The 13,448-nt window shown below is 43.4% G+C and overlaps 1 protein-coding gene across 2 annotated transcripts in view; it reads left to right on the forward strand.

Moving 5' to 3' along the window:
- Nucleotides 1-13,448, forward strand: part of PRKCB (protein kinase C beta) — a 324,641-nt gene that overhangs the window by 232,426 nt on the left and 78,767 nt on the right. For both annotated transcript variants that reach the window (XM_072836199.1, XM_072836200.1), the window contains exon 9: nt 4,138-4,284. In XM_072836199.1, the coding sequence (XP_072692300.1) occupies nt 4,138-4,284 (147 nt within the window). The remainder of the gene's footprint in view (nt 1-4,137; nt 4,285-13,448) is intronic.

Consider the following 13,448-nt stretch of genomic DNA (forward strand, 5'->3'; position numbering starts at 1 on the left):
CTAAGAGCAGAGACGAAATATATACCTATTCCTTATTAGGTCACACTCTGTGATTCTATTTAACGAAGTTCAAGAACAAACAAAACTGACCTATAGGAATCAAAATCAGAACAGAGATTGTGTTCATGGGAGACAGGATTGGCTGGGAAGAGACCCCGAGAACTTTTTGAGAATGATGGAAACGTTTCCTCTCTTGATTTGGGTTTGGGTTCATAAGTGCATACATTTGTCTAAATTCATAGAACTAGGGCGTCTGGGTGGCTCAGTGGTTGAGCATCTGATGCCTTTGGCTCAGGTCATAATCCCGGGATCCTAAGATTGAGTTCTGCATTGGGCTCCCCACAGGGGATCCTATGTCTCTGTCTTTCTCTGTGTGTCTCTCATGAATAAATAAATAAACACTTTTTAAAAATTCATAGAACTATGTGTTTGAGATTTATGCATTTCAGTGTATCTACTGTAATTTTATTTATTTATTTAAGATTTTTATTTATTCATGAGAGACACGGAGAGAGAATTTTTATTTTTATTTATTGTTAAAGATTTATTTATTTGAAAGAGAGAGAGAGAGAGCTTGAGCAGGGGGAGGGGCAGAAGGAGAGAGAGAGACTCTCAAGCAGACTCTGCTGAGTACAGAGCCTGACACGGGTCTTGATCTCACAATCCTGAGATCATGACCTGAGCTGAAATCAAAAGAGTCGGACACTCAACTTACTGAGCCACGCAGGCAGCCCTCCACTGTAATTTGGAAAAGAGAAAGAAGAAAAATGGTGGACACTTTGTCAGGAGCACAAATGGTATGATGACCATGAACATGCATCCTGAGGGAGAAATAAACCTTGCAGCATAAGCCACTGTGGGGAAAGGGAAGTCTCAGCATTTCCCAAGTCAGAGTCTTCACACCCTCTTACCCATACCTCCAATTTGTCATTCCTCCACTTCTCTTCTGAGTGGAAAGTACCGCCATCCTGTCCTCCCAGGTGCTCAAGACAGAAGCTAAGGACTCGTCCCTTCATCCCTTATCCCCTTCCCAGGCTGCACCCAGCTCGGATGAGTCTACCTCCAAGTCCATCCACTTTGTTCTGTCTGCACTGCAGACACCCTTGAGGTCAGGCCCCACCATCTTGCACCTTGATGACTATGGTCATTTCTTTCTAACGGTTCCCAGACTCACCTTCAAATGGTCTTTTCACTGGACCAAGGGTGATATTCTAAATGGAATATGATCATACCATAGGCTCCTTAAAGCCTTTTTTTAAAAAAATTTATTTGAGAGAGAGTGGGGCAGACAGGGAGAAAGACTCTCAAGCAAATTCCTCACTGAGCTCAGATCCCGATGTGGAGCTTAATCCCATAACTGTGAGATCATGATCTGAGCTGAAACCAAGAGTCAGAGCTTAACCGACTGAGCCATCCAGGTGCCCCACCTTAGAGCCTCTAGATTCATACTCAGAATCAGCACTGACCTCTTGACAGGGTTGACTTGGTCCTTCTTGCCTTTGGGCTACATCCCGTGCCACATGGACCTTGCGTTTTGTGCTCCGGCCAAACTAAACAGCGTTTGATTCTTCAAGTGTGTCTTGCTCTCTACTCCCTAAATGCTGTTTCTGCGGCTGATATCAAGTTGTTGACCTGAATAACTCTAGAATATCCTTGGGATACAAGGTGTAGGACCCAGTCCCTGCTGCGGTGCACATTCTTTGAGCATCCATAGTTGTTTGTCTCTGTGATTGAGCTTCAGCATCTAGATCATAGCACATAGCAGGCACTTGATGAGTATTTTTGAATGAAAGACTCTTTTACGATATTCAAAACCCTGAAAAAATGTTTGTTGCTTCTTTGTCTTTAAAAGACTACTGAATAAAGGTGCCTGGGTGGCTCAGTCAGTTGAGCATCCAACTCTTGGTTTTGGCTCAGGTCATGATCTTGGTGTCCTGTGATCAAGCCCCATGTTGGGCTCCGTGCTCAGCATGGGGTCTGCTTCTCCCTCTCCCTCAGCCCCTCCTCCCCCTTCTCTCTCTCTGGAATAAATAAATAAAATCCTTAAAAAATGACAATTGTATAATAGGACAACTATAATAGCTGCCATTCATTGAGCACCTAGTATGTGCTAGGAATGGTGCTAAGAACTCTGAGATACATTCTCTCATGTTCTGATCTCTGTTTGTTTGAAAAAGCAACTGCAGTTTAAAAAGGTTCATTTACCAAAGATAAGTGCCCACTCTGTGTTGGGTACCGCTCTAGACATCAGGGGAAAAAACAATAGACAAAATCCTTGACTTCATGGAGCTTATGTTCTAGTGTGAGACAAGATGAGAAATTAAGAAATGAGTAAATATCAGGTTTGTAGGATGGTGATAAGGAATACAGAGAAAAATAACTAAATAAAGGGAATGGAGATTGCTGAGAGCTTCTGCATGTTGGTGTTGGAAAAGGCTGTCTTTTTTTTTTTTTTTTTTAAGGATTTTATTTGAGAGAAAGCAGAGGGAGAGGGACACGCAGACTCTGTGCTGAGCTCAGAGCCTGACATGGGACCCAGTCCCACAACCCTGAGATCATGACCTGAGCCAAAACCAGGTGGATGCTTAACTGACTGAGCCACCCAGGCACCCTGGGAAAGGCTGTCTTATCTGAAGTGAAGAAGCTGTGGGAAAGAACTCCAAGCACAGGGGACAGCAAGTGCAAAGGCCCGGGGGCAAGGATGTGTTTGGTGCTTTCAGAGAACAGCAGTGAAGCCAGGGTGATGCAAGGAGAAGAGGCCCAAAATCAGAGAAGGTACACAGGGGCTGGGTCATCTCTGGCCTTTGGCCTTTTCTCTGAGAGAGATGCTGAAGTATGGGATGTCTGGGCAGAGGAGCGTCCTCAGCTGATGACTTCCTCAGAATTATGCTGCTTATCCACACCAGCATCAGCATCAGGATTATTAGCCCTAGAGGCGACTCCAGTAACAAAGTCCTGGAGGTTGCCGCTCTCACTGCTGACCTCCTCTTCTCTCCTCATTGCTGCCATTTTATTCTTTTTTTTTTTTTTTTTTTTTAGATTTTATTTACTCTTTCATGAGAGACACATACACAGAGGGGCAGAGACATAGGCAGAGAGAGAAGCAGGCTCCCCGCAGGGAGTCCAATGTGGGACTCAATCCCAGGACCCCGGGATCATGACCTGAGCCAAAGGCAGATGCTCAACCACTGAGCCACCCAGTGTCCCAATTTGCTCCATTCTGAGCCACCATTCTGCTGCTCACAGCAGCAAGACCCTCCCCTGCTGCGCTGAGGACCGACATGGGCCTCACCCATCCACTTACCCACATAGCACGAAACTGTATTAGTTGTTAGGGAAGTTGCAGAGGTAGAGTCTGTGCCTTCACAGAGCTTCCAGTATGTTGGGGGAAACAAGGGAACAGTTACCATCTAGTATAAATGGGAAGTGAAATGGATGAAGGAAGCAAATAAGGACACTTAATCCAGACAGACAGTCAAGGAAGGCTTCCCTGAGGAAGTGGAAGCATGAAGCAGGCGTAACTCGGTTGGCAAAAGAGACAACAGCCATCCCCAGAGCAGCAAGAGCCGATGCAATGGGCCTGAAGTGGGAAGTGAAAGGAGAATGAATCTGGGTTATAGGGAAGGGTCCAAGAAGTGATAAGAGGCTGGAGAATCTGATCATACTGGGCCATGTAGGCCAGTGAAAAGCACCGAGATCTTTATCCCAAACCTAGTGGGTCACAACTGAAGCATTTTAAGCAGGTGGTGACTTGGTTGGGTATGAAGAAGTGGAAACTCGCTCTGGTTGCATGAAAAGCCCAGTGAGGAGGGAACCATGGTGGGTTGTCCAGGTGCAACATGATGGCAGGTGGTGGTGGTGAAAATGAAAGGCAGATGAATTCTAGAGACAGCTAAGAGGAAGAAAGGACTCTTCCTGGTGGTGGCTGATGCATGATGGATGAAAGAGAAACAGAGGCATCAAGGATGACTTCAGGGTGTCAGGCTTACGGAGCGGATGTTGGTCGTGCTCTTCATTGAGATGCTGGCCGAGGGAGGCAGCGAGCTGCAGGAACCGCAACTCACGGCATGTACCTGTGGCTTCCTACAAGGGCATCCTCAAACCCTAACAATGTTTTCTGTGTGCTTCCTCTGCCAGAGAGCCAAGATCAGCCAGGGGACCAAGGCTCCAGAAGAAAAGACGACCAACACCATATCCAAACTTGACAACAATGGAAACAGAGACCGAATGAAACTGACGGATTTTAACTTCCTGATGGTGCTGGGGAAAGGAAGCTTTGGCAAGGTACGGTATGGTGTGGGGGCTGCACCCACTCCAGGACAGGTGACAAGGGAGGCACATTTGCTGTTCATGTGGTGCTACATTCCAACGAGGGAGAGGGTAAAAAGGAAATAAACACAACACTGTAGTTTATAATAAAAACCGTGAAGAAAATGAATAGCGTGCTGTGGGCCACAAACAAATCAAGAGGGGGGGCCCACTTAGACCGTCTGAGAAGGTGAGCCTTGAAGGATGAGATGCACTAGCTATTCATTCCAAGAGCAGGAATGAATGTTGCCAGCAGTGAGAATAGCAAGTGCAAAGGTCCTGAGGTAGAGAAGGGCCTGGTACCTACTAGGCACCATCAGAAGGTGTTGAGGCCAAATGTCATGAGCAGGGCGAGGTAGTAGGATGTGAGGTTGCAGAGATGGGCAGGGGCCTGATCCTGCAAAGCCTTGTGAGCTGTGATGAAGAGTTTGGATCTTACTCACAGCGCAGTGGGGAGCCATTGAAAGTTTTTAAGCAGAGGAGTGACATGATCTGATGTGCCTTTCAGAAGAGATCCCTTTTGCAGCCAAGAATGGGAACCATTCCTCTCAAACAGCAGTGGAATTGAAGGACGACCCTGGGACTCAAAGAGTGGTTCTGGAAGCTTTTATAGATACTGGGAGACACTGTTTTACTAAAGTCAAGATTGTGTTATAAGTATTCCTGAGTTGCTTAGTGTTGTTTTAAGTCTTTTAATCCCTTTGTGTGCTGCAAACATGTCTAGTATAAATCTCATACCATGAACTCAAGTGTGTGAAAAATACCAATTTCTTCTCCATCTCTGTAGCCTAAGCCCCAAATCTGGGAGTTGTCCTGGAGTTGTTCTTACCCGTGTGAAACGTATTCACGAATCCTAACAGATCCTTCTCCAAAGCAGGCCACTCATTTACTGACTTCTCTCCCTCTTCAGGCATGATTAAACCCTGTATACCACCTGGACCACCACCCTAATCTAAACCCTGTATCTAATCTAAACCCCGTATACCACCTGGACCACCGCAGAAGTTCCTAGCTGGCCTCCCTGCTTCCACTCTGGTTCCCTGTAATCAATACACTTTCCATTTAGCGGCTTGAGTCATTTTGTCAAAGTTGCATTAGGTCAAGGCACTCCCTATGATTAAAACTCTCCGATGGCTTCCCGTCACATCGGGGTAAATTTCACACTCTGTCCTGGGCTGACATCACTCTTTACAGTCTAATCCCAGTTCTCTGCCTGACAATTTCAATTTCTTGCCCCTGTCACCCATAGTGCTCTGACCACAGTGGTCTTTGGGTTTTTGAAACACACAAAGCTCCTTCCTCCTTAGAGCTCTTGTGATGCTTTTCCTTTGTGCTTTGCCTGGCTGGTTCCTTCTTATAATTCCCATTGCAACCTAGACAACACCTCTTCTGAGAAGCCTTCCTGGACCATCTCCTCAGCTGCTCATTCATTCCCGGTTATATTCTTCTCTCTCATAACAATCATCACTAGATGGTATTCCTTTTGTTTATTGGTTCGTCTCTCTTCTAAGACCTAAGCACCTTGAGAAGAGGACCCTCTCTAACCTGTTCACTGCTGTACTTCTAGTGCCTCTGGATTGAGTCCACTCAGGGTTTGGACAGAATGCATGGATTTTCTCTGTCCGTGGATCACAGGGTCATCTGCTGAGATGGAATAAGTGATCTGAATTGTGGCCCAGAGTTTGCAGAGCTTGGGCAAGAAATGAGAATGACAGTAGGAAAATACAGTAAAATTACTGAGAAGCTCTCTGAAGTTGGTAATGAAAGCAGCCATGCCTCTGTGTGATTTTTTGCCAATACTCTGAGCAGCTGGGTGTGGACATAGAGAAGTGCATGGCAGATGTGAGCTAAAGGTGAGATGAGTAGGATCAGTAAGCCATAAGGTTAATAAGGGAGTCGAGGATTCTGAGAAGAGAGTTGTTCACTGCAGATCCAATGGAGACTGCTTTGAGTATGTGCTCAGTAAAAGCATATTGAATAAATGGATAAAAGTGACATCTAGACCAGCTTGGAAAGGAAGTCAGAGGAGGAAGAGGGTCATAACCTGGGTAGGAAAGAAGGAATCTAGAAACCTAGGGATGAAAAAAACAAATGGGTGAGGTCAGAGATTTAAAGTGCTAGAAAGACCAGGGGCATTTAGATTCCAAAGATGAGTGGATTGCCTTGATGATCAGGATGGACGTGACCTAAATGAAGAAGGGGTTCTTATTACATGAGTCTGTTGGGTAGTTTTTAAAAATTACATTATATTTTTAATAAGCAGTGTGTTCATGGGGTTCATAATTAAAATTATATTGAAAGGATAAACACTGAGAAATCTGCTCCCACCCAAGTTCACACCTTTCTGTGTCCCCCTTGTTGCTACTGCCCTCCATAGGCAAACATTTTGTTCATTTCATTTGCTTATTTCTGGGTCCTGTGTGCCAATTTAACACATATAAATATGCATTTTTATTCTTGTCCTTGTTACCACAGGGGTTAGCATCTAGTACACATAGTTCTTCACCTTTATGGTCAGTTAACAATATAGGTTGGAGAGTTTTTAATTGAGAAATGGAAGTGCCAGAAGGCCTTAGAGAAAGGATGAGGGGTGGGGGTGGGGGGTGGAGAAGTAGGAGAATGGGTCATTGGGGAATGGTGAGGAAATGAGAGCTAATAGATCATATGTTTCCATGGAAACTGTTACAATAATTGAGATTTCTATTCCAGGCTGGGGATGTGGCCTCAAACAAATCGCAGATGAGAACAACAGTATGTCATGAGAGCAAGACAGAATAACAAAAGCCTCAATGGTCCTTTAAAACATAGCGTAATCCTTTGCACCACAGTTTCCAATTAATGTAGTTTTATATTTGAATGCCTACTTTGAGCATTTTGCAGTCTGGTCAGGTATATAGATCGATCCCCTTAAATAGCATAACACGGCACTCTTCTCTTTCCAAAGATGGAAGAGATTGGTCTTTGGGGTGATATCTTCATACCTCTCCCCCCCACCCAGGTCCACTGTATCAGATCTGGCCTAAGAAAAATGTGCTCTTAGGAGTTGTCATCATTTGTAGGATGCCTAGGGGGTGACACATGCCTTTTGCTAAGACCTGTGGAAAGAAAACAAGACAAAACGGGTGTGAAGGCCATTGAGCTCCAAACGAGTAAGCCCTGTTTCAAAAACTCTGAAACGAAGAACAATTTGGAGAGTTTATTTTCCTGAACAAGTGAGAGTATTTACCTGGAAAGGTTATCTTGACTGAGCAGGGCTTCTTGGCACATCTGGCTTACTCAGAGATAGATGCCTTCTAGAACTTTTGTAACAGAGCATTCAAATGTATTATCATTTATTATTTTTTGCTAGTTTTTCTTTTTTTTTGCACTTTTTTATTTTATTTTATTTTATTTTTTTATTTATTTATGATAGTCACACACAGAGAGAGAGAGAGAGGCAGAGACACAGGCAGAGGGAGAAGCAGGCTCCATGCACTGGGAGCCTGATGTGGGATTCGATCCCAGGTCTCCAGGATCGCGCCCTGGGCCAAAGGCAGGCGCCAAACCACTGCGCCACCCAGGGATCCCTAGTTTTTCTAGTTTTATCCTTCATGCGCTCTTTTATTCATTCACTCATTCATTCATTCTTACTGAGGTGTAACTGCCATATAACATTAGTTCCAGGTATATAAAACATAATGATTTGATATTTGTATATATTATGAAATGATCACCACAGTTAAAAGTCTGGTTAACATCTGTTCCCATCCATAGTTATAATTTGTTTTCTTATGATGAGTTTCACTCTCTATTTTTAGTGATCCCTTGAATCTTTGTCTTCAGCTTTACCAATCTCTACACTTTTCAAGAATTTAACCTCTGTGGTTGTCAGGGGATTACTGGAGATAAAATTATGCTTCAGATATATGAATTGGGCAGCTTTATACTGCCCAGATTATACTGCCCAGATGTGCAGAGCATAAATACAACTCTCCACATTATAAACCTGATTCTAATCCAAAAATGCTGCCACAATAAACATTTAATTAATGTTAGTATTGCTTGCCTTCTGAGACTTCAGATGTGCTTGTGATCTATATGGCCCAAATCCTTTTTAAAAGTTATGCTGAGAAGTTTGAATGGAGACTATTATTCTTTTATATTCCTGACTCTTACCTATGGAAGGTCCTGTGCTCATGGGGTGAGGAGCAAAGGGAGGCAGGTGTGTGCTGTGGTGGACGTAGATCTAACATAAAGAATCAAATGCAACAACACAAAAGTCGAGGTAAAAGATCTGTCATGGAAAACGGTAGTAGAAAAAAATTGAAAATCGTTCAAATGTGATCAATAACGTGAAAGTTAAATGTCTAATGGTATATCCATGATATATTCAGTAGAATGAGGTCTCTCTTATCTCTGTCTGCCTTTCTATCATCACGGAAAGATGTCCATGACACAATATTAATTAAAACAAAAGCAAATCATAGAGCATTATGATTAATGATATAAAACTTAATATACATAGAATAATTCTTCTCATGTAATATACTCACTATACCCTACTCTCAGTGAACTTTTCTCCCAATATTTTAATTGTGAAGAAGAAATTTTGAATATAGAAAAGTTGAAAGAATTATACAGCAAACATCCATAGTACCCACTACTTAGATTCTATAATTAGCATTTGACTGCTTATGCTTTATCACACTCTATCCATCTATCTTCTCTCTGGCAACCCATTTTTTAAAAGATTTTATTTATTTAAGAGAGAGCATGAAGAGGGAGAGGGAGAAGGGGAGAGAGACAAGCAGATCCCCTGCTGAGTGGGAGCCAGGCACAGGGCTCAATCCCAGGACCATGAGATCATAGCCTGAGCTGAAGTCAGATGCTTAACTGACTGAGCTACCCAGGCTCCCCACTGTCAACTCATTTTTAATGCATTTCGAAGCAAGTTGCAGACACTGATACACTTTACCCCTAAATCCTTGCACATACATATCATTTAACCAGAATTCAATATTTGTTTTTGGTAATTTTTAAGGTAATTTACATACAACAAAATGTACAAAGCAGTGTATTATTCTATGAGTTTTTGAAAAATGCATACTTAAAAATGCACTGGGGTATAAACATTAGTCAAGAAATCACACTAGTAGATGTAATGCATGACTGTGGTAGTTGCTGTGCACTGTGAGAGCCTGTAGAGGTGAGCTTGGCCCTAACTGGAAGTCAGTGAAGACTTCCACAAGAAAGTGGCTCTTGGGCCGTATCTAAAGGATGAGTTAAGTTAGCTTCGCAAAGAAAATCAAAATAAAGGGAATAAAGGAATAAAGGGGAAGTCAAAGAAAATCCCAAAAGGTCTCCTCCTGACCCCACCCTTGAGCCAGGTTTGGTTGACCTATGTGATGGCCAGGGCACCTAAGCTCCTTTAATAGTAAGGGTAGATCACCTGCCATAACCAGGAGACCCCCCAGATGTACACTGGCTCTGACACAATGGAAGCTTAATTTTCATTCATGTAGTAGTCTGAGATGGGTGTTCCTGACCTCCCTCACTCTCTCCATATGCTGGTTTAAGGGACCCAGGTTCCTTCCATCTTGTATGACTCCATTAATCTCTACTGCCTTGTTTTTGTCTGCATTCAGAGGGTGGACGGGGAGAAGTATGGAGGAGGTACAAGCTGCTTCTTAAAAGTCTTGCTTTGGAAAAGTGACACCCATCACTTCTGCCTACACTCTATTAGAGAGAATTTAGTCACATGGCCATGCCTCCATGCAAGGGAAGCTGGGAGAACAATTTTGGTGGAAAGCTAGTGGCATCAACCATACTCCCTACTTTTCAGTTCTGGATGGCATTTGCTTGGAAACACCAAAGACCTCCTGACTTTTGCCCTCAGAACTCCCAGTTGATCATGATCCATAAACAGAAAACTTCAAGCTCATCTTCTAGCTGACATTTCCTTGTGTTCAAATCATGGAACATGCCAGGTGTTAGTGCTGCTTTTCCTGAAGCACAGCATAAGCCAGGAATAAATCAAGTAGGAAGAAGTCAGCAGCTTATGGGATTAAAAGGAAAAAGTGGAAAGTCCTTAGAAACTGGGTGCCCAGGTATAACATTCATGTCTTCAAAAAGTCCCATCCAGGTCTGCTGCTCTGTATGCATCCAAGAAGGTTTAAAATCAAAACCTGAGAGGTGAGACACCATTCAGCCTCCTCTCTAAGGGCTTTACTTTCCTAGAATAATGGTGACATCAGTGCCTGAGTGTCACTAAGGTTACTTGAGGGTTAGGAAGCAGCCCCTTCCAAGTACCCCTAGAGACTTTGAACACACATGTCTCTGTCCACGGTGCTGATGTCAATTCCTGTAGCTCAAAATTCAGACTGTACAACAGGATTGACTATAGCCATGACCATGTTTCCCAAATATTTATTTGTTCGTGCATTTGTTTATTTTTCCCCATATACATAGCTCCTTATTTTCTTAAATGTTTTTCTTAAAATGGTTTTAGCTAATTTCCTTCTCTTCTCTTAGCATTGCCCTAAAAAAGAATATATAAATTCATAGGCTTGATCTACCACTCATATAGTTATTTTAACATGTTCTAGGAGAATTTACTAAAAGAGAAATACCTTTGTCCTTGTATTGCTAATGGAACAAGTGCCACATTTTAAGAAAAATCGTTCCTAAAGATCTTATGTTATACAAGAATTTGGCACTTCAATTACTATTGTTATTTTTAAGAACATGAGGTCTTTTGCTTTATTTTTCTGTGCATATCTGGAAGGTACAGAAAGTATCTGATCTTTCCTGTCCTCTGTATTATTTCCTCCTGATGAGAAGTATGCTTGACATTTCCTGTATCCTTAAAAATCTTCCCTGGGGTCTTGACCTCCCTTCTCTGTCCTGTCCTCATTGAATATATCCAGAGACTGAAACTACCCTTTTGGGATTTGCGGCCTCCACTTCCTCCCCACCAACCCACACCATATCATTTTGCACTATGACTTTTACCCTCAGCAAATTCTGGAATACTGGTCTCTCAATTTTTATAAGTGATCTCCTTACTCCTTACTCTTTCCTCTCTGGATCTGAGTGCAAGGTATGGTGGCTGCTTATAGACAGCAGAGGGCAGACATGAGGGAAAGGAACTGGGGCTGAGATTGGAACCCACACCCCACCCCAAGGAGAAGTCATCACTTTTATAAACTGCTCACCAACAGATGTAATTAAGGATTTGTTCATTCAAGCAAGTATTTATTGAGCATCTGCTATGTGCCAAGCAACTCTTCTAGGTGTAGAGGAAATGGCTGTGAACATACAGACAAAAGTATCTGCCTTCATGGAACATATGTTCTATGGTGGTAGTGATGATGGTGATGATGCCCCCTAACATTGGAGTCCTTGCTATACACCAGACTCTGTTGTAAGAGCTTATATATATTGTCTCACACTTACACTATAATGTAGCTGCTGTTATCCCCATTTTACAGATGAGGAAATGAAAGACTGGAAGCTAAAATAACTTGCTAAAGTCACACAGCTAGTCAAGACAGATTGGGTTTGGTTTAGATACCTGTGATCTTGATTGCTTGATACTTAACACCTGCATTCCTAGCGCCAACAGTGGTCACCACACCACATCATAGACGTATTCTAGGAAGTTAACGGTTTTCCCTCTTATTTTCTCATTTCCCCCCTCTCTTCTTTTCCCCCCCCCCTCTGAGTATAAGCAGAGTTTACATACCTTGGTTTTATTCTGAGCCTCTGCCATTGGACAAAGTGCATGCCCACAGTGATGGAGGGCTCCAGATTGCCTGCTCTCCCCCATCACTATGCCTGTCAGTCACCTATCTGTGTGCAGATGCTCTTGGGACCTGTGAGCCATCACAGGGATTCCTGAGAAGGCTCATGCAATGGACTCCCCCTTCCAGCCCTGCCCCCCTACTCTGTGGACCTTGGCTGGTGGGATCCTCCAAGCCTGGGGAGGCATCTCTAATGTGTGCAGAAATTCCTTAGCTGGTTCTTTTTCAGCTCTTGACCTCCATTTCTTCTAACCTACACCCACTCTTCCACCCCTCCTCCATCTGCAATTCCACACACCCCTTCCCCGTTGTCTCTAACTTTGAGCTCATACGAATTGCCTGGGACCATGCCTTGGATTTATAGGCATTACATCATATGAATTCTCATCTCAACCCAGCATGGCAGCTACTGACATTAACCCTATCATACTTACGTGGAAATTGTAAGTCACAGAGGTTGAATAGCCTCCCCAAGACAACACAGTGGGAAGGAGGTTGGACCAGGATTTGAAAGTAGGTTTTGTGATTCCTGTTGCATCTTTCCATCTCAAACAGCATTTGTCCCTGCCTTGTGGTCCACTCATCTCCACCAAATGCTAGTCTTGTCTTTTTTGAAACAGCAATTTTAAAACTGCTACAGAGCTCCTTAATGACATATGTGGGTCCCTCCTTCTGCTGTGGAAAAAGAGCGTTTGAAAAGGGTATCTTATGTGACTACATTGGCATAAGGGCAAACATATTCATATAATACGTTAAAGCATTTTCTTCAGCCTAAAAGCCCACTTTTTTTTTCTTGTGGTTTTAAAAGACCTTAAAATGCTTTCATGAGCGCCTAAAAAGATTATGCCCCACCCCTCCCCGGCACCATGCCTCCTGTGCCTGCTAAAGTGGGTGCCGGTTGGCAGCACCAGCACCCGAGCCGTACATCCTCAGCAACCTCCATGGCTTGTCTCCCTGAAAGCCACCAGCGTGCTTAAGTAGTATGAGCTTTGGTTTGTGCACAAGAGAGCAATCCAGAGCTCCAAGCCCCAGACTACAGCATCTTCTGCTGGAACCAAGCACAGCCCTGAGTTAAGACAGGAAGAAATTGCCTGAGGAAATTAAAAAGCAGTTTAGTTCAAATCCGTAACAAAGGCATTTCCTAAATCTTGGAGCTCCTGATGTGGGAGTCTCTCCTAATTTTAATCTCATTAGTGGTATGGAGTCACACGCACACATACATTAGACGTGGTTATATAATCCTACAGACAAAAGCACTTTCCTTTCCTTGAACCTGCTTTGCTATCTTCTTGCACCATATGGTGAGCTCCTTTATCATATGGTTCACAGGCAGCTCAAAGTCTTTGCTACCTGTTCCCT

Source organism: Canis lupus, chromosome 8, assembly GCF_048164855.1.
Source record: "Canis lupus baileyi chromosome 8, mCanLup2.hap1, whole genome shotgun sequence".
Classification (NCBI taxonomy): Eukaryota; Metazoa; Chordata; class Mammalia; order Carnivora; family Canidae; genus Canis; species Canis lupus.